At 38.9% G+C, this 27,124-nt stretch overlaps 1 protein-coding gene across 1 annotated transcript in view; it reads left to right on the plus strand.

Annotated features, from left to right (window-relative positions):
• abcb7 (ATP-binding cassette, sub-family B (MDR/TAP), member 7) overlaps positions 1–27,124 on the plus strand; it is a 38,555-nt gene that overhangs the window by 868 nt on the left and 10,563 nt on the right. Inside the window, exons 2-10 of the mRNA XM_037675345.1 lie at positions 1,594–1,680; positions 1,770–1,847; positions 5,171–5,290; positions 15,943–16,075; positions 17,474–17,742; positions 19,909–19,997; positions 20,172–20,259; positions 24,107–24,281; positions 24,807–24,964. Of these exons, the coding sequence (XP_037531273.1) occupies positions 1,594–1,680; positions 1,770–1,847; positions 5,171–5,290; positions 15,943–16,075; positions 17,474–17,742; positions 19,909–19,997; positions 20,172–20,259; positions 24,107–24,281; positions 24,807–24,964 (1,197 nt within the window). The remainder of the gene's footprint in view (positions 1–1,593; positions 1,681–1,769; positions 1,848–5,170; positions 5,291–15,942; positions 16,076–17,473; positions 17,743–19,908; positions 19,998–20,171; positions 20,260–24,106; positions 24,282–24,806; positions 24,965–27,124) is intronic.

A 27,124-nucleotide genomic window follows, 5' to 3' on the forward strand; every position in this document is an offset into this window, starting at 1 on the left:
ACAAACAACTTGGACTGAAATACAATTAGTATAATAAGATAAGAACACTTAGTTATCCTGTTCCCTTATGTAGTTGACTTTGCAGGGAACAATGATTGTCCTTTAGAGGACAATCAGTGTCAGAAGTCATGACAGATAGTTTCAGGTCAGTTTTTAAATATTGTAAAAAAAAAAAGTCCTTAATTCAGTGACAGCATACGTCTCTAGTCTTGTCTCTTAATGACTTGTTTAGATTAGAATGTTGAGATTAGGTTAGCTGTCTTTTTGCTTTTATTATAGGTCTGTTTGCATTTATTGTTCTGTTGTGTATCTGCACTGTGTATTATATTGCTTTTGCATGTAATGCAAGTGGTTAGAGCAGTCGTCCTCCATTGCAAGAATTGGGGGTTCAAATCCACCAGCAGTCACATGCCTAAGTGTCCATGGGCAAGACACTGAACACCTCATCGCCTCCGATGTGTGTCCCATCGTTGTATGAATGTGATCTAAAGCTCTGATTATTCTCTTTAGAATGATTTGTTCAATTAGCTTTGTAGAGATCTAGTAGAGTGCTGTATGAATGGGTAAATGAGGCACAGATTGTTGTGTAAAGCGCTTTGAGTGTCTGGATAAGATAGAAAGGCGCTATACAAGTACAGTCCATTTACCATTTACTCTGGAGGAACGCTGTTACTTTTCAATGTGTACTTGTACGTAGCTGAAATGACAATAAAACTTCTCTGACTCACATCCACAGAGTTCATGTCTGTGCAGTTCTTTCTTGCTTGTGTGCTGAGAGTCATTGTCCTGCAGGATGCTGAACCCTTGGCCTGACTGTAGGTAAAGCATTCTGGGAAAAGCTAGTTGGAAAATATAGCCAAGGCTGCTGTATTATTGGGAACTAGGCTTACCTAAAATGCTTCAAGATTGTTTAAATTGGCCTTGATGGAAAGTTATTACTCATATAAGGAGTGTTTATATTGACACTGTGTCATCAAGGAAGGAAACTTGTCCAGTGGTTGCCTCTAACCTTTCTGTGTATGTATACATTTGTTAGTACACCAATAGCAACAGAATACTTCATGTTAAGGTTACAGTAAGCTCAGTATTCTCACCTTAAACCACCCACTTGTATCTTGCTTCTTCAAGCACTCAGCCTCTGTAGACAAAGTAGTATTTTCATCCTACGTCAACCCAAGAGTGTGTTTAAATTCAGGTTTGGTTCGCCACAGGTACACAAAAGTGATGCACAATCACAGGCTCTGACTGGTTTTTTTTTATTTCTTTTTGTGTGAACATGACATGTTTTAAACTTTCATTGCACCCATTGACTTAACGTTTAAATACATTTCCACGGAGATGCAAAATGTGTAGCAAAGCTTTTCAGTACAGTTTGCTACTTTAACCTTGTTGTCTTCTACGGTAACTTGTTTGGCTGTTTCATTTCTAACCCTAAGAATAACCGCAGAAAGCATCAAATCAAATACACAGTGGAGTTTATTTCTTGTTTATATGGGAATAAAATACATTTTTTTTCTAAAACTATTTTATTTCAATCTGCGGAAGTATTGTATAAACAGTCCGCGTTAGTATGAACTTTGTCTTGTGTTTCAGTTAAGCTGCCTTCCACTCCTACGAACAGCAACATGGAGCACAAACAGAACAGAAAACAGCCATCAGATTTTAGAAGGAGTTTCAAAGGTAAGCGTGCTTTAATAATAGTAACCACATTAGTGTCTGTTATCAAAATCAAGCATGGGAATCAAAATGATCTGATTATATTTTCACAGCATTTACAGGCGATGGACAAACGGACATGTTGGCATGGAAATGCAGGGGGAGGTCTAAGTGCAGATCCAAAAAATGTGGTGAGTCCTGCACCTTGTTTGAGTCCGCCATAACAAGTAAAAATAAGATGCTGCTGTTTCAGAATCAAATTGGTTTACAACGATCAGTTGTACTTTAAATATCACATGGAAAATTAAACCTATTGATTCAGCTCATACTTATTCTCTCCAATATTTTTAAATTCACCTTTCATTGCCCTCATGACAGAATCTTGTTTAATTGCTGGAATCTCTACTGCTAATCCCAAAAGTCTTTGAAACCAGTAAATCAATGATTATCAAAAAGCAAGCTTTTTGGCCATATCTGATCCAGAAGTTTATTAGTTTATTACTATTTGTGCACAATTCGATCTATAATCTTTTCTAGCCAAGCTCAGAAGGGGATAATGATAGCAGCGCTTCAGCCAATCAGAGTGCTCGCTTACAACACTTGCTCTGTTTTGTAAACCGCCTTATTTTTTAAAAGCGACGGTTCAGCTTTTTTTACTATGGAGTTCTTTTGAAAGGTTACGAACAATTACCTGTTTGAACAAGCTCAGGTTTTAAATTTTATCTGAGTTTAAGCTCCGTTTTAATCAGATTATGAACGGTTCTGCCCCTTCAACAAATGTTGTCGATGATCCATGCCCTAGACCAGTTTGCAGCATCTTTATTTATTTCAGATCTCCAGTCATCATATGTAAACCTTGGTTCTGAAAATAAAAGATTCAAACTTGTAAATCTTAAATGCCAAGCGTCTGATTTTTATTTTAATTGTTGTTGCTATTGTTATTATAGATTTACTGATGGGCATTTTAGATGGTGCGTTAAGCTGGCAGGAGAGGGGACTGCAGTGTTGTAATCCTGAGGGTGCAGGTTCAAGCCCAGGTTGTGTCAGGACAGTCATCTGGAGTAAAACCAGGGAGCAGCCAAAGAAAACAACAACAACAACAACAACAGCATCAGGCTAATGGGAGAGAGCCATCTGAATCCAGAATCCCTCTACTCTAGGCAGGTACTGAGGATATCTGGATTCATTTAAAAGAATGTGTCTCACAGGCTGCACTGTGCAGCTCCTCCTGTCAGGACATAGACAACAAGTGTCAAAATGTAAGCCAAACGTTAGGCCTGTCATGATAACCAATTTTGCTTGGCGATTAATTGTCTCAGAAATTATCAAAGTCCATGCTCAATAATCCAGGTATACAATGCAACATTTTTCAGTCAGGTCTTCTGGACAGTTTCTTTTTTTTTTTTGTGCTGAAACATTTCGCCTTCGCCTGATGAAGCCTTCCGGGCCGAAGGCGAAACGTTTCAGCACAAAAAAAAAGAAACTGTCCAGATGACCTGACTGAAAAATGTTGGATGTCTCAGAAATTATTGCGATAAATGACAATATTGTTTGAAATTTGACATTAAGTAATTATTGACAAATTTAAGAAGAAATGTTGGTAAATTTTGTGTGTAGTACCTTTTTTGACCACTGGATGGCAGTATAAGACTGAACTGAAGGATGGATAGTGAGGGATCAAGCAGCATGTCTCTTTAAGAAAACTGGGTGGGAGGCCCCTTGACGTGACATGGGCTGTCTCTCCTTCCTTTTTTCGGTTCTCAAAATGGCGGACGTTCGGTGTGGTTTGAGCTCTTTAGCATAGCATTTTTCACACAAAGCTTTTAATAAAGAAATCAGTAAACAAGTTCTGAGCTTCTTTTTGCAGAGAAAAACAACTTTTTACACGAAGACACGGGTTTCAACTGTGAATTTTGGAGCTTCGACAAGATGGAGGTTTTTTCCCGATGTCGGCCTGTTAGCTTAGCTCGTAGCTTAGCTTCTCTGCTTAGCTACTTTTAACCATCCAAAAATGTGATTTTGGATGGTTAAAACAGATTTTAAAGAGAAAAGGAGGGTTTAGTGAAGTGCGCCTTTTGTCATCCAGTGTCTTCAGTAGAAAGAGAGACACGAAGAAATGATAAAGCCGATAAATGAAAATGAGGTAGATAATTTTCATTTATCATGCGATTAATTAATTAATTTTTTATTGCGACTGACCTACCAAACGTTTTAAAAGCCAGCTTTGTTCCACCAGTTTATGTTGTTTGAACACAATCTGTTCTTTTAGTTAATTTTTTAATCCTTTTATCTATTCTGATCTTGTGTTATCTTGTTTTAGCCGATTCATTTTAATATTTTGTCTTGTTTTTAAAGATGGATGAGGGTATTTATTTTAAAGCACTGTGCAAATGGGCCAGGTTAATTAATATTTAATTCTGTACAATTCAGTTGTTTAATAGGGTGCCAGTTCATAACAAATGTCATCTCAGCGTACTGTACAAAAACAATCTGTTGCATTAATTTGGGTCGAACCTTCACTTTATGAATGTTGTTGTCTTTAAACAATTCCCATAAAAGAAATGTGTTAAATGGTTCATGCAAACACTCGTTTATTTACACTCTATTCTCTGGCTGTTCACTAATTGAAGCAGCTACCTGTAGCACTTTTGTTGCGGCCCGAGACACTTCCAGACAAAGCATTATTATAATTAATATTAAACAGAAAATTAAATAGTGTTATAAAGTTGATGGATTATTCTGACCCTTCAGCATATTTTGTTGACACCCCCTGGTTGAAACTAGTTCACTCTATTTAAAATCACACTCATCAAATAAAGCATCCTCTGATAATATATTAAACTTGTAAATCTTTAGCATTTAGCTTTAATTTTTTTAAGTTGTTGCTTTCATTATTAATGTAGATTAGCTGGTGGGCTTTTTAGATTGCGTATTATTTAGTGTCATCTCTCACAGTATAAAACATTTCTTTATTTATGAAGGCAGGCGTGAGACGTAATTTCTCTGTCATTTGTTTGGAGGTGCTGACATGCAGCTGTGCTTAACATGGTGCCACCATATTGAGTGGATTAGAGGAATTACAGCGTATTCTTTGGCCTGCCAGGGTCCCTGTGGCAGATGTGCGTTGGAGTGTTGGTAAACAGCCACGCTGGCACCAGTGGGTTCCCAGCCTCAGCTGAGATGACAGCCCAGGTGTCTCTTGGGACTTGTAGTGTCAGACTGGATCCACAAGTCCACCTGGAGAGTCTATCGTTGTTGTTGTCGGATCTCCCAAGGGACTCCTGTTGACATTTGACGTTCCATGTGTCTGCCCACAGTGCCATCTTAAGGTTCCTGGTTCTGTCGCACTAATGCAGAATAAACATTAGTTGCTCATGTTTACAGGCAAAACTCAGATTAGAAAGATAATGTTGCACTAAACACCATTTTACACACGTTATCTCTATTTGACAAGCCCGAATAAGGAAACAAAGGAGAATTTTTAATAAGATTTTTTTTTTCTTTTTATTTATAGCTGAAGGAGGTGAACTCAGCCAAGATTCTTTCTGCTATGCTGTCTTATGTTTGGCCAAAAGATAGACCAGACCTGCGGGCCCGTGTTGCCATCTCGCTAGGCCTGCTTGCTGGAGCCAAGGTAAGTTATGCTAACAAATTTACGTAATTAGATCTATGCCTGTCACAATAACAAATTTTGCTGGGCGATTAATTGTCTCAGAAATTATTGCGATAAACGATAACATTGTTTGAAATTTGACAATAATTAGTAGTTGTTGGCAAATTTAAGAAGAAATGCTGATTCGTTTATTTTGCGTGTAGTACCTTTTTGACCACCGGATGGCAGTATAAGACTGTTTGAAACGAAAGATGGATAGTGAGGGAGCGAGCAGCGTGTCTCTTTAAGAAAAATGGGAGGGAGGCCCCTTGACGTGACATGGGCTATCTCTCCTTCCTTTTTTTTTTTGGTTCTCAAAATGGCGGATGCTCGGTGTGGTTTGAGCTCTTTAGCATAGCATTTTTCACACAAAGCTTTTAATATAAAAAAAAATCAGTAAACAAGTTCTGTGCTTCTTTTTACACGAAGGCACGGGTTTCAACCGTGAATTTTGGAGCTTCGACAAGACGTCCCCCCCCCCCCCCCCGAGGTCGGCCTGTTAGCTTAGCTTCTCAGCTTAGCTGCTTTTAACGATGCAAAAACATGATTTGGGTCGGTTAAAATGGATTTTAAAGGGAAAAGAGAAAGTGCGGGGTCAGCGAAGAGCACCGGAGTTGAGCCTTTTTGTCATCCAGTGTCCAGTACAAAGAGAGAGACACGAAGAAACGATAAAGCCAATAAACGAAAATGAGGTTGATTATTTTAATTTATCATGTGATTAACTGATTTACTGTTTATTGCGTCAGGCCTAATTAGATCTCTTCTGTGTACTTTTTTCCCTTAAATGTCTAATAAGAGATTAGGGTTTATAAATGCTGCATTTAAACTTTTTTTCTACACTGCAACCAAAATTATGCAGCATTTCTTTAGAATAAGCAGGTGAGATTGAGATTACTAACCAAGCAAAACAGTTAATAGGGTCAATAAGTTGAAACCTTCATTTTATTTTTTAGGGTTTTACTTCTCAATGCACCGTTAGATAAATCCACACCTGCGTATAAGGGCTAAAATATAAACATTTATAAAGGTTTTGTGCATTTAAATCAGAATATGTAGTTTTAAATCAGCTTTTTCACCTTCTGAAATAAAATCAATAAAAAAATTTGGATTTGTGCATGGGTTTTTTTGTGCATCTGGGGGTGGAGATGGTGCAGAGGTAGGGCAGCCGACTTGTCACCAGAAAGTCAAAGGCTCAACTCCCCGCCATGCCCACATGTCGTGGTGTCCTTGAGCAAGACACCTAATCCTTAACTGCTCCCTGGGTGCTTGCATAGCTGCCTGCTGCTCCACCTGGGTGTATCCCAGATGTGATGGGTTGAATGCAGAGACTAATTTAATTATTGTATGGGAATATACAATGAGGACAACACATAGCACTTATTTAGAAATTATTTTAGGATTTTGTAGTCCCTCACTTATCGTTGGAGTTACATTCCAGACACCTTTGCAATAGGTGAAAATCTGCAAAGTAGGGATGCTGTATTTATTTTAGTATTTATATATATTTTAAGGCTTTTATAAACCCTTGCCACACTCTTGCAATGTTCTTAACAATGTTTTACACTCTAAATGCTCTAAAAGAGAACAGCGAAAGAGAGCAGACAGACTGATGCTAGGGTTACTGAGTCAATCAGTGCTCAGGATACAGAGCACAATGCTCTGCTTGGTTGACTTCCATCAGTCAGCCAATTGTGTGTCGTGTATACAAACCGGATTCCAAAAAAGTTGGGACACTAAACAAATTGTGAATAAAAACTGAATGCAATGATTTGGAGATGGCAAATGTCAATATTTTATTCGTATTATAACATAGATGACAGATCAAAAGTTTAATCTGAGTAAATGTAACATTTTAAAGGAAAATATGTTGATTCAAAATTTCACAGTGTCAACAAATCCCAAAAAAGTTGGGACAAGTAGCAATAAGAGGCTGACAAAAGGAAATTGAGCATATAACGAACAGCTGGAAGACCAATTAACACTAATTAGGTCAATTGACAACATGAGTGCGTATAAAAAGAGCTTCTCAGAGTGTCAGTGTCTCTCAGAAGCCAAGATGGTAAGAGGATCACCAATTCCACCATTGTTGCACAGAAAGATAGTGCAGCAATACCAGAATGGTGTTACCCAGCGTAAAGTAGCAAAGACTTTTAAGTTATCATCATCAACCGTGCATAACATCATCAAAAGATTCAGAGAATCTGGAACAATCACTGTGCTTAACGGTCAAGGCCGTAAAACTCTACTAGATGCTCGTGATCTCCGGGCCCTTAAACGTCACTGCACCTCAAACAGGAATGCCACTGTCAAGGAAATAACAGAATGGGCTCAGGAGTACTTCCAGAAAGCATTGTCAGTGAACAAAATCCACCGTGCCATCCGCTGTTGCCAGCTGAAACTCTATAATGCAAAGAGGAAGCCATTTCTAAGCAAGCTCCACAAGCTCAGACGTTTGCACTGGGCCAGGGGTCATTTAAAATGGAGTGTGGCAAAATGGAAGACTGTTCTGTGGTCAGATGAGTCACGATTTGAGGTTCTTTATGGAACACTGGGACGCCATGCCATCCGGACCAGAGAGGACAAGGATAGCCCAAGTTGTTATCAACGCTCCGTTCAGAAGCCTGCATCACTGATGGTATGGGGTTGCATGAGCGCTTGTGGCATGGGCAGCTTGCATGTCTGGAAAGGCACCATTAATGCAGAGAACTATGTTCAGGTTCTAGAACAACATATGCTCCCATCTAGACGTCATCTCTTTCAGGGAAGACCCTGCATTTTTCAACACGATAATGCCAGACCACATTCTGCAGCAATCACAACATCATGGCTACGTAGGAGAAGGATCCAGGTACTGAAATGGCCAGCCTGCAGTCCAGACCTTTCACCTATAGAGAACATTTGGCACATCATAAAGAGGAAGGTACGACAAAGAAGGCCCAAGACGATTGAACAGTTAGAGGCCTGTATTAGACATGAATGGGAGAGCATTCCTATTTCTAAACTTGAGAAACTGGTCTCCTCTGTCCCCAGACGTCTGTTGAGTGTTGTAAGAAGAAGGGGGGATGCCACACAGTGGTAAAAATGGACTTGTCCCAACTTTCTTGGGATTTGTTGATGCCATGAAATTTGGAAACAACAGATTTTTCCCTTAAATGATACATTCTCTCAGTTTAAACTTTTGATCTGTGATTTGTGTTGTATTCTGAATAAAATATTAGATGTTGGCACCTCCACATCATTGCATTCAGTTTTTATTCACAATTTGTTTAGTGTCCCAACTTTTTTGTAATCCGGTTTGTACAATCTTACGTTGAAAACCTGCGAAACAGTGGGTATGTTTACATGGACATAAGTAACCGGATCAAATGGCCGGTCGGAATAAAAGTGTGTCATGTAAACACTCCGTTCGGGTTATTTTTTGTGTATTCGGCGCGATCCGTTATAATTTGTGATCAGAACGAAACTGGTGGTTTACGCCGATCCGTAACCCGATCGGTGCGCATGTAAACGCTTGATCTGTTCGTTTTTATCTGATCGTGAAAAACTGACCTGACTGCGCATGTGCGACTTTGCCATTTCCGCCTGGCTAATGCTAATAATATTAGCATGTCAGGGAAGCAAAACTGGTCGGTGAGCGACACAACATTTCTACTAGAAACTTTGAAAGAGCTCAAAATGATCTGTATTACCTGTAGCTCAGTCAGGGAGTGCAGTAACGTCTCCACCATCATTAAAACCTGTCACGGGTCCATTTTGGGTGCTCAGGTTTGTTTACGTTCACCCGGAAGTAGAACTTCTTCTTCTGTGGTTTTTTTAAGGAGAGTTTACCACTCTGCGCATGTCAGTACTGCTGTTCAGAACAAAGCCCGCTGCATGTAAACGCTCATCATGAACAGATTGTGCCCATGTAAACAATACATTTGAATTATTCAAACAGAACACATTTCAATCCGGTCAAAGAATTCTGCGCATGTAAACATAGCTAGTGAGTCCGTGAAAGTTGAATCGAGAAGTTCCGAGGGACTACTGTAACAAACAAACATAAAACGGAGGTGAAACTAGACACGGCCTTGTTGAAAACTTTGGGCTGACTTCATTAACATAGATGCTAAACTTTTCATAGCATTGGTCTTTTCAAAGTCACAAGATCAATCTAAAGAAGATTTACTTAAAAAAATGTATATGGTGATAAAATGTATTTGGACTGGCAACCTGTCCAGGTGTACCCCGGCTCTCACGCAGTGGCAGCTAGAGTTGAGCACCAGCTCCCCACGACCCTGAACAGGAACAAGTGTGTAGAGAAAATAGGTGGAAATACAGTACATTTGTCATGTGTATCACAGGCATGCTGATTATATACAAACAGAATAAACTTTCACTTTGTCCTTAAGCAGCAAGAAACAAGATTCAAATGTTCTGGTCTCACACTCTGAATTAGTAATTAAGAATACCAGTAGTAATCTTTAACCCCCTATCTAGTATAGTTTATAAACTTGGGCATTGTAATTGTGCTGATCAATTCTCCAAATCCTAGTAGTAATATTTATTCATCTAAACATTTATTTGACCCTTTCTGGAGGATACAGTGATGTAAAGAGGTGTAAAAATGTAAGGCTGTAGATAATGTCAGCTTGACACAAAAACTCTTTGATGTCAGAGATCAGCTTTTTAATTTCATGCTGTCTTTCAAACAAGTGTCAAGAATCGAAGACCTCAAACTTTCAAAAGATGTAACATCTTCTGCAGAATTGTTGGTTTTAATAAAACGCTTTACACCTGGCTCAGGTTGACACCGTGTAGTCTTTTTTTATTATTTGATGTTGAATGGCATTGCTGTTGGGAAAACAAGACTGATGTGAAAACCATGTTGTTTACTGATACTCCGGTAAGGTGCTCGCAAGTTCAAGAAGTGAAGCTCTGCGACGGGTTTTCCTATTTATTTAATCAAAATCACCCAAAGATGACAAATATAGGCAGAATATAAACACTTCAGTTTCATTTTATCTTTTAATAATATAATGAATATGTAATATTTTTTACATATTTGTATTTCAGTTTTAGCATGAACATAGTGTGAATGTTTATGAAGCATTCACACTATTGTGATCCATTTTTCTTCCATACATTTTTCAGCATCTTTCTCGTTCCACAACTTTTGTGCTATTTCAACAATTCATATGTCAAAACGGTTCAGAAGAAGGGTGCTATGACTTTTGGTATTGGTGCAACTTTAGCGGTTTGAAATATTTAGCTTTTTCTGCTACTTTTTCCTCATAGGAAATGAACTGACCTCATTTTACATCCTTCAAAATCTTTAGATCTGTTTACAATCTTTTACTGCTCCTTTTGCATTTTGTTCTGCTTCAGCTTCTTTCAACTTCCTTGTGCAAATTTGAAAAAAAAAATCTGCTACTTTCAGCTAATTTCAGCTGTTTTTTCAGTTGTTTTGTGCTCCTTTCAGATTCTTTCTACTAACTACAACATTTTTGTGCTTCTTCTAACTTCTTTCTGTCATTTCAGCTTGTTGTGCTCCTTTCAACTCATGTATGCAAGTTTCAGCTTTTTCTGCTATTTCAGCTGTTTTAGGCTAATTCTAACCTTTTTAGCTAATTCCACGTTTTGCACTGGTTTATAACTGTTTCAGCCTTATTTAGCAAAAAAAGTGCTTTCTCCACTTCCTTCTGTTAATTTAAGCATTTTTATGCATTTTTAGCTTCTTTTCTGCTGATTTTTGCTAATTTCAGAGTTTTTCAGATAATTTCCACTTTTTTGTGCTAATTTCTGCTTCTTTAAATTTAATTGAGCAAACATGTTCTTTCTGATTTCTTCTGCTGCTATAAACTTGTTCTACCTTTACAGCTACCTTTTTAGCATTTTAGCTAATTACAGCTGTTTTCAGATAAATTCTAGTTTTCCATGGTAATTTCTGCTACTTTCAGTCTAATTAACTTCTTTTTGCTAATTTCAGCTTGTTATGCTCAATTCAGTGTATCTCTGCTAGTTTCAGGTTTTTCTGCTATTTCAGCTACTATTTAGCTTTTATTTGCTAATTTTAACTTTTTTAGCCAATTCCACATTTTTAAGCTCATTTCAGGTCTTTTTGCTTCTTCTGGTAGTTTAAGCTTTTTCTGCCTTTTCAGCTACTTTTCATCATTTTTTTTTTAGCTAATTTCCTATTTTTTGTGCTAATTTCAGCTTATTTAAACACAATTCAACAAATGAGTTCTTTCTGCTTGTTTCTGCTAATATAGGCTTTTCTTCTATTTCAGCTAACTTTCACCTTTTTTTAAGCTATTTTCACCTGTTTTTCAGCAAGTTCTTCTGCAATAAGCATTCACTCTGCAGGAAATGCAAGTTCTCTAGTAATTTTAGTCACTATTTCCGTTAACTTCCGCTTTATGAGCAGCTCACATTGAAACCTGGAAAAGTAAACATCTTTCAAAATCTTCCTGCAGTACCTTTTTGATGTTACACGCAGCAACTGATGACTAAAAGCATCGGTCTAATTGTTTAGCATATTGTTTATTTACCTAATCAGATTCTTCTCGTTGCTCAAACATGAGCACTCTCCCGTAAGTGATTACACTTGGCACAGAACCCGTGTTAAACTCAAAACAATGTGCATTTAGAACAGCTTTTTAAATAATTAATTGCACGCATCAATCAGTGTGCGAGGCATTTTCTCTTTCTTTGTTGATAGTCTCTAATTTACACCCTGGAAAATAATCACAAATTCAAAGCTCCTAAATAAGTGTGTCCTGCTGCAGCTCAGCACGGCTCCCTCTAGTGTGTTTCTAAGGAGCCGTGAACATGCACACGCAATCCAATCGACTCCTTGTGTTTTCCTGCTTGGTTGGAGTTAACCTCCATTTTACCAATTTGTCTGTTTGAACTGAAACCACCAGCTGTGTGGCTGCAATTTTTAAATCAGCTGAATAATTACTTGGTTACGGGGGCATCTCACCTCTGCGAGCAACATTATCGTGACATTTTCATTTCAAACAAGTGATTATATACAAGTTGGCCTCAAATGAAGCCCTCTTTGTCTCTGTGCCCGTCTGTATTTTTATAGTATAAGGTAAAGCTGATTCTCCATAGCCTGAAGCCTTTTCCCTGCTACTTGACACTGAATCTCTATTATGGGATGTCACGTTACCAGGTACAGATTGACACTGTGTCACTTTAATCTCCAGTGGTTGCCATTAATGGATTAAAAGAGCCCATCCAACCTTATCATGTATTAGTGGTAAAATTGAAGACATGTTTTGGCTTCGCGATAATAAGCTCAGGCTATTTTTGTGTCATGTTCTGTTGTCTTGGTAGCAAAGTGGCAGATATTGTTTTTCCTTTAGGGACTCGGAGGACTTCTATTGTCTGAGTGTAATACCCAAGTGTGTAAAGAAAGAGCCCTAGAGAGGTGGCTTTTGGCTCCATAAATAGAGCTTTATAGGTGAGTGTTTACATTTAGGTTGACACAGGAATGCATTCTACACTCCGTTTTTTGTCCTTTTTTAAAAATCTATCCAAAACATTTCAAACTGAATGCGACTGGGGAGAAAGACCTAAAAATCTGGCCTCATGTTGGGCTTTTACAGGTTCAAATGAAAGGGGTTTAAAACTGCTTTGCTGTGTGATGCAGTGTTCTCTGCGTCCTAATGTGCAGCGGACCGCTCAGACTGAGTCACACAGCTGTCCCTGTGCTTTTAATTAGCTCTAATAACCATTTCAATTCCATTAGCAGGAAGCACCAGCCTTCTCTCAGTGCTACTAGTGCCAGTCCAAAAAAAAAAAGACAGAAAACATGCTCCTACAATTACACATCATGTCCAATTTATACTAGAAATTCACCTGATTGGATGTACTATAGCATTTTCCATACAACTGAGGAAATTCGCCTTTTAAGAAGCATGTGCGTGTGTAAAAGTACAAAAAAGGCAGAAAAATTTAATTAGAATTTAAATAATTTGAGCATTTTTGAATCAAATGTCTGCAATCAGAATCAGAATAAGCTTTATTATCATTGCACCGAAGCACTACGAGATTGTATTCCGTACAGTCGTCCAAAAGATGGACGGAGTGCACGTGGCTGCAGCTCCTAGGAGCGCGTCCCCGGTAAGTGGGCACCGTTAGGTTACAAGAGAGTAGAATAATGGCTAAAAGTTACAAAGTCACACATTTTAATATAATTTAAGAAGTTTAAAGTAAGATGAATGTTTGATAAAAATAAATATCCTTTCATCATCTGCTTACTCAAATAAGCCACTCTGAGGACAAGAGAAGATTTTTAACCTGTCTTTGCTTGCAAGGGTAGACGGTCACGAGGAAGCTTTCACAGATGTACAAAATGTACATACTTTGAGCCTCGTCGGTGAGAATCCAGCCGGACAGTGAGGCAGGAAGTGCTTTGTACAGGGGCGAGGTCAAGACGACCTCGGCTTCCCAGCTTACAGAGTCGGAGAAGGCCTTGGGGATTATCAGGTGCACCTCCGTGCGTCTGCAGGCTCCTCTCTGAGCAGACAAACCAACTCCAACTCACACATGGTTCAACATTAATTTAACGTTCGAGATGAACATCCATAACATTTACCTAAATTCTCCTGACAATGAAGGTATTCTTGTTTTGTACATTTTTAACAACAGTATGGACATTTTTAAAAATCACTGTAGATTTAAGCTCTTTGCAAAATGGTAAATGGTAAATGGACTGTACTTATATAACGCCTTTCCATCTTATGGAGATACTCAAAGTGCTTTACAACACAATCTGTGTCCTCATTTACTCATTCATACAGCACTCTACTAGATCTCTACAAAGCTAATTGAACAAATCATTCTAAAGAGACGAATCAGTGCTTTATCACATTCATTCACCGATGGGACACACATCAGAGGCTATGAGGGGTTCAGTGTCTTGCCCAGGGACACTTCGGCATGTGACTGCTGGTGGATTCGAACCCCCAACTCTTGCATTGGAGGATGACTGCTCTAACCACTCAGCCTCAGCCGCTAATGTTTCTTATTTCTTCTTATTACCCATATTATGAATAATAATTCATTGTAAATCTTGATTATTAGTATTTTTTAATAATTACTTTTGGTTTTTTAATCAACCTGTGCTTCAGTTACAAGCAACAGATTCTAAACAACAGTCAAGCTGCTGTCAGCTTTTATATTAACCAAGCAACATTTTGCTCTTCATCCCATCCAGGCCTTCTTGTTCAAAATGTTTCAGAAGTAGAGCATTTTGTCTTTCAGACTGTAGTCACTTATTACTCAAGCAAAGCTTTTGTACTTTATGGTATCAAACTAGCTGATTTTTTTTTGTATACAGCCTAAAGTGTTTACAGTAGTGCAGCCCATTTTAGCAGTCTGCTTTCTTTTTTGTATATTGCTGTGTATATTTTTAAAGCCAACGTAAAGCCTCTTCTAAAACCATCTACAAAGCATCTTGAATCCACCAGCTTGTCTTGTGTGGCTGTATTTGTCTCAGATGTGGTGTAAATAAGGTTTCTAAAAGACTTTTGTAGCTGATACTTCTCAAAGTGGGCGTTAAGTGCTTATATACGGTTTTACATACCTTTGTTTTTTTAACTGGAAAAAAAAAGTTTTTATGCGTAAAAATGAAAAGAATTTCACCATTTAACTAATAATGAGCACGTCTGTTTATCAGTGGTTCCCAAAGTTGGCATTGGGACCCTTTTGTGGCAGGGCTTAATTTGTAAACCGATCGATGCCAGAACACAAATAGCAGACTGGGTGGCTTTGGGAGTCTGAGGGTACTCCCCCAAAAAATTTTGAATAAAGTAGATGCGATTTCCTGCATTTTGGTGTATTTTAATGGGTTGTTAAACATCTATGTTTACCCAGATTTGTAAACACTCCACTTCTGTCAAGCATCCTACCCCACTTTTTATGACGGTTCCGAGCCAACTCTTCGCTGAATTCACCGTCCGCTTCCACATGTGAAACCTCCAGGCACCTCCTCCGTCTGTTCATCGTGGCTGCCTGTGGGCTGCACATGTATGACTGCCTGGTTAGCTCGGCACTCACACCCACTACTCTTCTAGGGCAGCTATTTATTTAAGGGTAGACGCGGAAATGCTACTAGAAGAGGCAGCTCTTATGTGATATTAAGTAGGCATAAGTGGCTGTTGTGTTTAAAATGAGTGTTTATGTAATTATTTTCAGTTTACATATCCAATATAAGTTTTATTTATTCAAGGCAGTCATAGTTGTTCATAACTTTATTATTAGTAAGCCTGAGAGTTACCAGATACAAGCAAACAATTACCGGAAACGCACCCTGTCAAAATAAGAGAGTTCCAGGATCCGGTTCAAATTAAGCCCTGTTCTGTGGGTCATAAAACATCAAGTGGTCCTTGGATAACCTCTTATAAATATACATTATGGCATACTTTTTACTATAGTTGTTAAAAAGAATAAAAGCAGTCATAATTTGGTATCGTTGTTAATAAGACTTTGTTGTCATTATTCTATTTTAATTAAAGTCATTAACAAAGTTAGCCAAGCCTTTCTCACTCATTTTGTTGTTTCGAAGTCAGAAAGTTTGTAATCGGCTGTTTGAATCCGTTTTTCCTTTCTTTTTTTTTAAACTCATGCTATTTTTTCCCCAGCTCACCAACGTGGTGGTTCCCTTCATGTTTAAGTATGCAGTGGACGAGCTTAACCAGATGTCGGGGCACATGCTGAACCTGAATGACGCGCCAAGCACCGTGGCTACCATGGCAACGGCAATGCTGATTGGCTGTAAGTCGTAGACTTGTGTTTCGCTGGCAGGTGCTGCGCTTATCAGAGGAGACTGTGGGACTCTGTGTTGTCTGCTGGCTGACCTTTCCCTCCACATTCATATCAATGCTGCTCCGCAACATCCTCTCTGGATTATTTACATTGTGTGCAACCTTTTTATGTTTGAGTTACCCTTTTTTTAAATTTGGCACGCAGAAGTGGATGCGTTTCTAAAGCAGGGGAGAGTCAATATTTTTAGTTTATGCAGAAGTCGGGGAGAACATTTTTACCCACAACCTTTATAGAGAATTTTCTTTTTCACTTTGTTTTATCAGAACTAGCCTGTTAGTGTAAACGTGCATGAGAAATTAGAACAGCTTTCATCAAATCGCTGACAAAAGTAGGAAAATATGTTTTAAACCTGATTCTCACAAGTTCCTCTGACCTTATGACACAATCATGAACATAATGTGCACTTCAGCCTCTTATTTTGACGAGTCCTCTTAGATGTTGCACACTAGTGCTGCATGTTGTGAGACGTGGAAAAAACGATCTTCAGGAAAGAAATGCTCTTCTTCTTGCTCGTTCTTTTGAGCACTTGTGCTCCTGGATCTGAAGCCTGCAGTGACTGGTGTAATTTGGCTGTCAAGGTTGCACGGCGCTCGTCCTACCTTGTCAGATGTGGACATATTGTTCATTAGATGAGCATTCCTATTTAACGCCACATTACAGCTCCCGTGAAGACCGTCAGACAGAGAGATTATCACCCTGACTTTGGTCTCTGCAGACGAGTCACGTGTTTGCGCGACTTAGTGAATTCACCACAGGAAGACCGTGTATCTTTCAAACACAGACACTTATCAATTTGTGACAGTCGTACTAGTCATTCGACTGTGCAGCAATGTGATTGGTTTCATTTTTAACTGTTAGCACGTCGATTTTATTGAAGTAAATTAGTTTGTTTTTGCTGCATATTAATTCTAGTACTTAATAAAGAAAAACTTCAGATGTAGTACATTTTTAAAATACATTCAAGAAAGGCGTTCCTTTTTTTTTGCTTTTATTCTTCAGAGACGGCGTAAACTCAGAGTGGCAACATTAAGCCTGATAATTGAAAAGTCACTCTCATCTTTTCACGGCACTCTTCTTAAGTTTTTCTCCTTTCTTTTGAAATGTTCTGCTCACACATGTAGTCTCCTCTGTTGTCATAAACATACTTTTGTGCACGCTCGGATATCATTTGTTTTTCTCGATCCTTTGCTTCAATCCAAACCGCTTGCATCCTGCTGCCGCATAATATATTTAAACTGCTCTCTGTGTTTAGGATGTCACTAAAATCCCACATGATGGTCCTGCTGTGTAAACCTTTGGGCATTTCACAGCAGGTGTCCTTAAACGTTGCCTCCTCTGCTCTTCCAGATGGTGTTTCGCGGGCCTGTTCGGCGCTCTTCAACGAGCTGAGGAACACCGTGTTCGGCAAAGTGGCCCAGAGCTCGATTCGACGCATCGCCAAGAACGTCTTCCTGCACCTGCACAATCTGGATCTGGGTTTCCACCTCAGCCGCCAGACAGGGGCGCTGTCCAAGGCAATTGACCGCGGCACACGGGGCATTTCATTTGTCCTCAGTGCTCTCGTTTTCAATCTAGGACCCACAGTCTTTGAGATGGGCCTCGTCAGTGCTATTCTGGTGAGTTCCTGCTTTTAAGCTGACGGTCTGTTATTGTACAAAAATATGGTGTTGAATTCTAAAAAAGTTAAGTCATGTCCTCTGGACGTTCAAAAAACAAAAAAACAAACGGAACAAAAAAATAACGTTCAGAGGACCTGACTTAACTTTTTTTATATCTTTCTACCTGGATTATTGAGCATGCATCAGGATATGGTGTTGAATTATTTTATTTTTTTAATTAGAGGATGCTCATTCATGCTCGTTTGTTGGAATTAAAACAGGTTTGTAATTTATTTAACTAAACATGCTACCTAAAAATCTTCATATAATAATGTTGTAGAGGTCCTCCCCCCTACAGGTCAAGTAAAGGAAAACTCGTGAATAGGGATGCACGATATTGGATTTTTGGACGATATGTTAAAATTTGTTTGGCAGATAACCGATACCGATATTTTATATATTTTCCTTTGTCAGAACATAGCTCTCTTATTTAGGCTTATTTGCTACAAAAACTGTGCAACAGCTGTAAGAGCTGGTGACATTTATTCAGTAACAGCCATATGATATGCATAGCACTTTAACTTATATTAAATGAAAAGTGTTAAATGTTATTTATCAGCATTAGTCACCTGCGATGCTGTCTCACTTGTGGAGGCTTGTTCCAGGTTCCTAGCTGCAGCGTGGGATCCTCTGCACTCCTGTGCATGAAGGACAGACTTTTTAAGTTCAAAGTTTTTGTCTATTCATTGTACCGTAAGACTAATCATGCTAGCGGCGCTAACACGACGTCCAAATGTCTGTGGTGAAACTCGCCCAAGCGCTATCGGCTACTAGCTTCTCAATGACGTTGGAAATGACGGCTTGCAACTCGGGTAAGGCTACGTCGGAAAAATATCTCCGACTGGGGACGATGTAGCGAGGCTCATCGTAGTCCAAAAATCTTTGGAATCTGACATCCTCAACAAAAAAATAAAACTTCCACACCACCAACATTTTGAATTTTCCTCTCCGCTGTGAGATCAGGTAGACGTGCGTGACGTCATCACGTTGTGCTGCCGCTGCAGGCATCCTTGTCACTGTGTTGTCATACAAAAACAGCACCTTTTGTATCTGATTATTTGGATGGAATGGTCGATGTCCGATATTGATCTTTAACGCTAATATCGGCCGATACTGATACCATGCCGATAATATCGTGCATCCCTACTCGTGAAACTATCTTGTATATGTATCGCTAAAACGTCCACATAAAAACATATGTAGGTTTGCAATAAAAAAGGTAAAGCTTGCTTATGGTAAGGCTCTATTGCACTTGGTTGATTAACAAATTAACAAAACATCACTTCTTTTATTGATAAAAAGTGTTGTTTTATTATTAGTAAAAAAAAAACTAAAGCCAAAGGAACAATAAGTTTTTAAATTTTATGTATGAACATTTGTATGTTGATGTTTTTTCTTCTTTTCCTTGAACAGGAAAAAAGCCAAGTAATTAAAAAAACAATTTTTATTCATTTTTATCGCATTTATGATTAGCTATTTAACAAAATGGTTTGTTGTATTTGTGATTAGATTTTTGTACAACTACAACATAAAGCGGTAAAATTAAACATCCTTCAAAGGTTTTGACATAATTTTGTTCGTACGAGTTTTAGTATATTTGTAGAAACACCATCAGCATTCTGTGGTTTCTGTCTTGTTGTCTTCGCTGTTCATTTTGTAAAAACTCAGGACCTTCCATCACCTCGACATTCTCCACGGCAGATTGTCTGGAAATTAATTTAGGAGATATTGTCTCATTTACATTGTAAATGGAATTTGAATCCCTGTGAACTTTTGGTGGAAACACAGTCGATTAGTGTCAATGATGAATCCTAGAGCTTTGTAGCAGCTTAATGTGTTTCGGCAGAGAATGCTCTAAACAGATGTGTCCCTTCTTGGCCACCACAGACAGAACGTCTCCTTTATAGCGTTGTGCTTTTACTCCAGTTGATAAATAATTGCTTGTAATGAGGTCAAACTCTATTGACCCAACTCAAAGCTTTAGCACAGATACTTTTAGAAATAATACCCTTTAAAAACTGTGTAATGTTATCAATAATGTAGTCCAATACGGTTGCTGAAATTTGATAAAATGTGTATTTACTGCACATAAAAGCTGCTCTATCTTGCTCCTCTCCCCTGCAGTATTATAAGTGTGGTGGACAGTTTGCAGCAGTGGCCTTGGGCACCTTATCAGCGTACACAATTTTCACCATTCTTGTTACTCAGTGGAGGTAGGAAACTGTATTTGCTTTTTTTGAGTCCGTCTATAGGTCAGGATTGTTATTTCTTGACAGGTCCCTAAATACCCCAGTGACTTCTTGTGCAACCTGTAAAAATTGTCACACCCTGTTTGAAACGTACTAATGAAAGCCCTCGTGTCATCGTGCATGTGTCTCTATATTCAGGACTCGGTTTCGAATCCAGATGAACAAAGCTGACAATGAAGCAGGCAACGCAGCTATTGATTCGCTGCTCAACTATGAGACTGTGAAGGTGAGTTCCTACCCCACTTACCCCCCCCCGGTTTGTATTTGTCCTACATCGTTGGAAATTCTGACTGTCTTGTTAGCTAGATAAGTTAAAAAAAAAAAAAAAAAGCGAGATACCGACTTCCCATTTTGGTGTGTGGCTGTATATAGGAGTAAGAAAAGTCACCATCCAATTCAAGATGGCTGCCGCCATATGTATATATGTAAACATCTTGAGCTGGATACGTTACAAAATAAGCAAAGTACTGACTTGTGTGTGTGAGAAACTATGCTTTCTAGTTTTTTATATTTGTTAAAAGTATAGTTTCCTGAAATGATTGGGGTGGCCAGTGGGATGGCCAAAGATCAATCTATGGCCACCATTGGCCACCCTCTGGCTCTGCCTTTGCTCCTGGTGGCAGATAAAATTGTTCCCTTATCTTGCCTGGATCTGTCTCTGCGCCTCCTCAGATAAGCAAATAAAAACACTTCTCTTTTATTCTTATACAAAGTGTAACTCCTACCCATTTAAATATTGTGCACCAAAAAAATAAAAATAAAAATCCATGTTCAGTTTCAGCCCAGAAAAAAAACATTCATTTTTAAAATTACAAACATTCACTATTCCATTCCCTCGACACGATACGGTATATCAGTGTTTTGCTTGCCCACCTTTCTTTCAACTATTGTCTCGTATTTGTTTTTTTTCTCCTGCGAAGCTGTTCGTAGAAATGTATGATGCAAAGTAGGAGCCGAATGGGTGATGTAACATGTTTTTTTTAATGTTTTTTGCTAAGGGCCCATTTAAATCTGGTCTTAAATATTAGTTCTTTAGGTTTTTCTCAAGATCTTAGAGTTTTCCTTTTACCATTGATTGCTCTTTTTCTCATTTTTGTTCAGTTTTTATACATGACTTTTTTCAGAGAAGCATCAATATTTTGAAGCCACCTAGTGCTAACATATGAATCATTTAGGGATAAGAAAGGCACCTCACACAAGAGACGAAGCAATGTTGTCTACACATAACAGGCAATTTGATAAAGACGCTTTAGACACTTTGCTTCTAGCAGCCCTCTGCAAAAATATACAATTGTTCCTTTTTCTTTTATTGAATCTACTAAAAATGACAAAAACCAGAGACTGGCATGTATAAAATGATATTTTCTTATTCAGCAATATTATTTCTAAAGCTATGTTGGGGGGGGGGGAACATTGATGTGCAATATAATCCTAAAAATTATGAAATTTAAAACCAGAGGAAGAAATAAAGAAGTAGAAGACCTAATTTCTATGCACACTAGATGAACATTAGCTGTTACTAAGAAAGTTGGCCTCGTGTGATCTCAGAGAAGCATAATTGATGACCTGTTTCATTTTACTATTAACAAAAACTTCATCTGAAAGGATTTTAAAGCCATTCTAGCAAAAGTAGAATCAGGAAGGAGAGATTGTGTCAAATAACTTAAGAGGTACGCTAAACAATTTGCTACAAAACAGTGAAATATCTTGCAGACTGAAAAAATTAAATTTAAAATGTTTGTACTGAAGTTGTCCAAATGTAGAGATGAAAGTCCACAGACCAGTACATCAGTGTAAAACACAGTGGAGGTGCTGTCATTGTATGGGTCAGCTTGATATATCATCATGACATTAATCCCATACACAATGTCGGTGTAATAAAAACAAACCTTGATAGAAAACCTAAGAATAGAGCTCTGTCAGTCATGGATTGGACGTCCTTCAAGCCCAAACCTCAATATTATTGAAGCAATGTGCAAACATGTTGACAGAAAACTGCTGCCAGTATTGAAATAAAAACTGTGATGTTGTGCATAGGCCTGTCGCGGTAACAATAAATCAGTTAATCGCATGATGGATGAAAATTATCAACGTCATTTTTATTTATCGGCTTTATCGTTTTTTCGTGTCGCTCTCTTTCTACTGAAGACACTGGATGACAAAAAGCTCAACTCCGGAGCTCTTTACTGACCCCTCCCTTTCGCTTTTCTCTTTAAAATCCGTTTTAACCGTCCAAGATCATGTTTTTGGATCGTTAAAAGCAGCTAAGCTGAGAAGCTAAACTACGAGCTAAGCTAACAGACCGACCTCGGGGAAAAACGTCCGTCTTGTCGAAGCTCCAAAATTCACAGGTCAAACTCGTGTCTTTGTGTAAAAAGTTGTTTTTCTCTGCAAAAAGAAGCTGAGAACTTGTTTACTGATTATTATTTTTTATTAAAAGCTTTGTGGCGCAAATGCTATGCTAAAGAGCTCAAACCACACCAAGCATCTGTCATTTTGAGAATCGAATAAAGGAAGGAGAGACAGCTCATGTCACGTCAAGGGGCCTCCCTCTCATTTTTCTTAAAGACACGCTGCTCGCTCCCTCACTATCCATCCTTCGGTTCAAACAGTCTTATACTGTCATCCGGTGGTTAAAAAAAGTCACTACATGCAAAACGACTTAACCAACATTTCTTCTTTACAATATTATAAACAATATTATTGTTTATCGCAATAATTTCTGAGACAATTTATCGCCCAGCAAAATTTGTTATGGTGACAGGCATAGTTGTGCAGAAAGTTTAGAAGATAAATCCTGAAGACTTCCTGGAGAAATGAGAAAAAAAAACTTGGTTAAGAGACAGGTCATACTAAGTGCTGACTTTCAGGTGTGTTAAATCAGAAGCGGTGTAAGACTTGTTCATTGTACCAGTACTTTACATTAAATTTAAGGTACTTTCTGATTTTATATTTTTTGGTCACCGACTTGTTTTTTTGCCGCATTATTTTGTCCTGTTTTTCTTAACATCTTGTTCTGTGTTATTTTGTGTCATCTATGTCAATGCAGCCAGATTTAGCATCACTCTGAGCTGTGAGTGTGCATATGTAATTAGATCTCCACCCACTCAGAAATCCGTTCCACTTTCATAAAGGCTTGGATGAGAACCTGAACGCAGTGCCTTGCGCTGCTTCAGTTTGTCTTCTATGTGCCACTTTCTTATTTCCCCTTCTCAGATTTTGCTGCATTTTCTTCTATGCAAATCGATGGTAAGTCAGTAGCTGCACGGCATCACTGCTGTTAGCAAGAGAGGCAAATCGCCCACTTAACCAGAGCAGGGAAACAATAGTGCAAGCTAAACAAACAGCAGTGCAGCAACAATATGAAGTAATTAGCAGCAGAGTTGGGGATCGTTGCAATTATTCTTTTGTTTCATGTTCTATATTTCTGAGGTGTGCTTGTGGCTGATTCATGAGCCTTTTTTTCTTAATGATAGCTGTCTTAATCAGAATTAGTTCTGCTTGTGTGGTGCAACATTTAAGAAGGCTTTCTAAGCTTTGTTGGTAATGCAGGCATCTTTGTGAATACAGAGAGGCAGAGGCGACGATTTCCGTGATGAGTGCTCTGCAGCCGTTTCAGTCGCCCTTACAAGTGATCAGGCTTCGCTCCCTGCCTAATATTTGTAACTGTTGTTTTACCAGAGTCGCTGAGCTCTGTGGAAACATCAGATCGGCTGCCAGTTCAGCAAAGCAGGCTTTGGATTTTGTTCCACTGCTTTCAAGTCCGTTAAAATCTGTCGGGAGCAGATGAAGATACAGACATGAAAAAGTGCTTCGGAGGCCAACTGAGACGCAGTCTCTGCTCGGAGCGGTCACTGAGAACAAATGCAGCCTCAAGGCACACTGAGCTAAAGTGTATCAGCCTGACGCTTCTCTCCGTGCTTCCTTAACCTTTGACCTCAACCATATTTGTGTCTCTCCCCCTTTTTTCTCACTCTAAACTCACTCTTTTGTGAATCCCTTCATCGTCTCCCCGGCCTGCGCTCCTTTCTCTGCTCTCTCTTCATGTTTTTTTTTTCTTGTCTTGGCTACAGTACTTCAATAATGAGAAGTATGAAGCTGAAAGGTATGATGAATTCCTGAAGATCTATGAGTCATCCTCTTTAAAAACCACGTCGACGCTCGCCATGCTCAACTTTGGCCAGAGTGCCATCTTCAGCGTCGGCCTCACTGCAATCATGCTGCTGGCCAGTAAAGGCATCACAGCAGGTGAGCATTTTAGGAGTTTTTGGTGATTATGTGTATTTGTGGCTCAGGGTGGGGGGGATTGAAACCAGACAACAGTTCTTTTCAAGATGCAAAACATACCAGCATTCAAGTGTGAAGATGGAGGGAAAAAAAAACATCAGCTGACCTCAATTTGACCTTTTCACTTGTGATTTTTACTAAAAGCATAGCAGGGGAAAATATCACATAGCAATTAAAAAAAAAATCCCTCAAAATAAAATACATGAAACATGCAAGTAAAATCCTGACTGAACTCCATAATAGAAAAAAAATAATAAGCACAAAGCACTGCAAGCATAAAAAAGGCATGAATAGAAAATAAAATAGCCTTGATACAGCAAATGAACGATGGGAGGGGCAGAGATGCTCTCTGCTTTCACAGCAACTTGAAGAGAAAATGGTTTGAGTGGTTTTATTTTATTCATTTTTTTAGATCTTGTATTTAAATCCATGTTGTAACAGAGCAGGAACACGTGCATCACTTTGAGCCGTTGTGTTGCCGTGTAGGTACCATGACCGTGGGAGACCTGGTGATGGTGAATGGCCTGCTCTTCCAGCTCTCTCTTCCTCTCAACTTCCTGGGAACCGTGTACAGAGAAACCAGGCAGGCTCTCATAGACATGAACACGCTTTTCACTCTGCTCAGCGTCGACACAAAGATCAAGGTAACTTGTCAGCCTCCTTCTCCCCGTCGTGGCAGTAAAACATAAAACTCTTCTGTGTTTTTATTTTATTTTATTTTTACATTTAGATCCGCTAACAAAAGAAATCAGGAGACATGAGTTTGTGCACAATAGAAAGTGAACACAGAGTTCAGTCTAAAATTTTAAAGCGAGGGTAAACACTCCAAAAAGATAAAGCCTCTCATACATTTTTTATTTTTTTTTTAACATCAGCAGGTTGTAAAAGATTTTAACACCGAACTGACTTGTTCCTATAATTGCTTAGCTTGGATAACCTATCAACATGTGGTGTAAAAAGACGATGGGCTGTAGTCAAACATAGTAATTATATGGTTGATGTGACTCATCTGTTCCCACCTGTAGTGTCTGACATTACTGGCTGCATTACTCTTATCTGTGTTAATAAAATGACACATTCCTGCAGTACAGTGGCTACATACTGGTGACCAGTTGGGGTATTTTTTTCATTTAGCCTTTATTTATCCAGGTTAGTCTCATTGAGCCACGAGAACTCATTTTCAAGAGAGACCTGTTTAGGGAGCACATGGTGGGGGTTAAGGGCCTTGCTCATGGGCCCAGAGTGGGGCGAATGAGGGTGGGGGCAAGTGTGGGTGTTTCACCTACCCCACCCACAATTTTTGATGTTGTCGGGGCCGGGGCGTGAACCGGCGATCTTTGGATCACAAACCCACCTCTCTAACCTCTGCGCCACCACTTCCCCCTAGTAGTATTAACTATCAAACTGTTCAGTTCAATTCAGTTTATTTATATAGCGCCCAGTCACAGCAGAAGTCATCTCAGGGCACTGAACAGAAACATTCAAATATATAAAAAGTAAGTTAATAACATGATTTATCTGAGGAGCAGACGGATTTGAGTTTAACTTCATCACAGAACTCTCATCTTGAGCGAGCATGAAGGTGACGGTGGAAAGGAAAAACTCCCTCATGAGGAAGAAACGTTTAGCAGAACCAGGCTCAGGACAAGCGTCCATCTGCTTCCACCGTCTGGGTTTAAGAGGAACAGGAAGGAGGAACAGATACACAATGGCAGGTCAAGAATCACATGTTAAGTTAGAAATAATATCAAATGAAAACTATTCAATTTTAATAATTCATTTAAGGAAATGAGGTCAATTTGTCCTCAGTAGTCTAAGCCTATAGCATCATAACAGGCCAACCCCAACTATAGGATTTATCACAAAGGAAAGTCTTAAGCCCAAGCTTAAAACTGGACAATGTGTCAGCCTCATGGACAGAAACTGGAAGTTTGTTCCACAAGAGAGGAGCCTGATAACTGAAACATCTTCTTCCCATTCTGCTTTTGGAAACTCTAGGAACCACAAGTAAGCCTGCAGTCTGAGAGTGAAGTGCTCTGTTGGGAAAATATGGAACAATGTGATCTGTAGTATAAGATGGAGCTAGGTTGTTGAGGGCTTTGTAGGTTAGAAGTAAGATTTTGAATTTGATTCTGGACTTGACAGGGAGCCAATGGAGAGAAGCTAAAACTGGAGAGTAGGGCTGGGGGATATGGACCAAAATTAATATCTTGATATTTTTACAAAAATCGCGATATACGATGTATATATATCTCAATATTTTTCTTTCCATAAAGTAATAACAAAAGTATATTTCAGTCAAAGTTTTGTCCCTATTGTCACACAGGCATATTAACAACAGCTGTAACTGTACAAAATAAATGCCTAAAAATAAACTATTCACATATATTAAATAGTTTATTTTTTAGACATGTATTTACATATATTAATAAATTAATGTTGTGCTTCCTCTCTGTGTTCCTCTAAAAGGCACAGCACGGCTAAATGAGTTCTGAACCGTGGTTTATTTCAAGGAAGGAGTCAGGTCTGTCGGACCTGCAGCTTCACACACCTGCTCGTGTTTACTTCCGCTAAACGTCTCCTCTCCTGCCCACCCACCTCTGGAGAAGCAGGAAGGGGAGGGGGAGTGTGGCTGAGGGCTGTGTGTTTGTGTTCGAGGAGGGAGAAGGAGGGGGGCGAGTGGGAGAAAGAAGACGGCAGGATTTCCAAGTATAAAACGATATTGTTTTATTTCGAGATAGTCTCAACTTATATCGCAAAAAAAAAATCTTGATATTTTTTAAATATCGAGATATCGCCCAGCT

Source organism: Nematolebias whitei, chromosome 4 (genome assembly GCF_014905685.2).
Source record: "Nematolebias whitei isolate Nwh7 chromosome 4, NemWhi1, whole genome shotgun sequence".
NCBI classification, from domain to species: domain Eukaryota; kingdom Metazoa; phylum Chordata; class Actinopteri; order Cyprinodontiformes; family Rivulidae; genus Nematolebias; species Nematolebias whitei.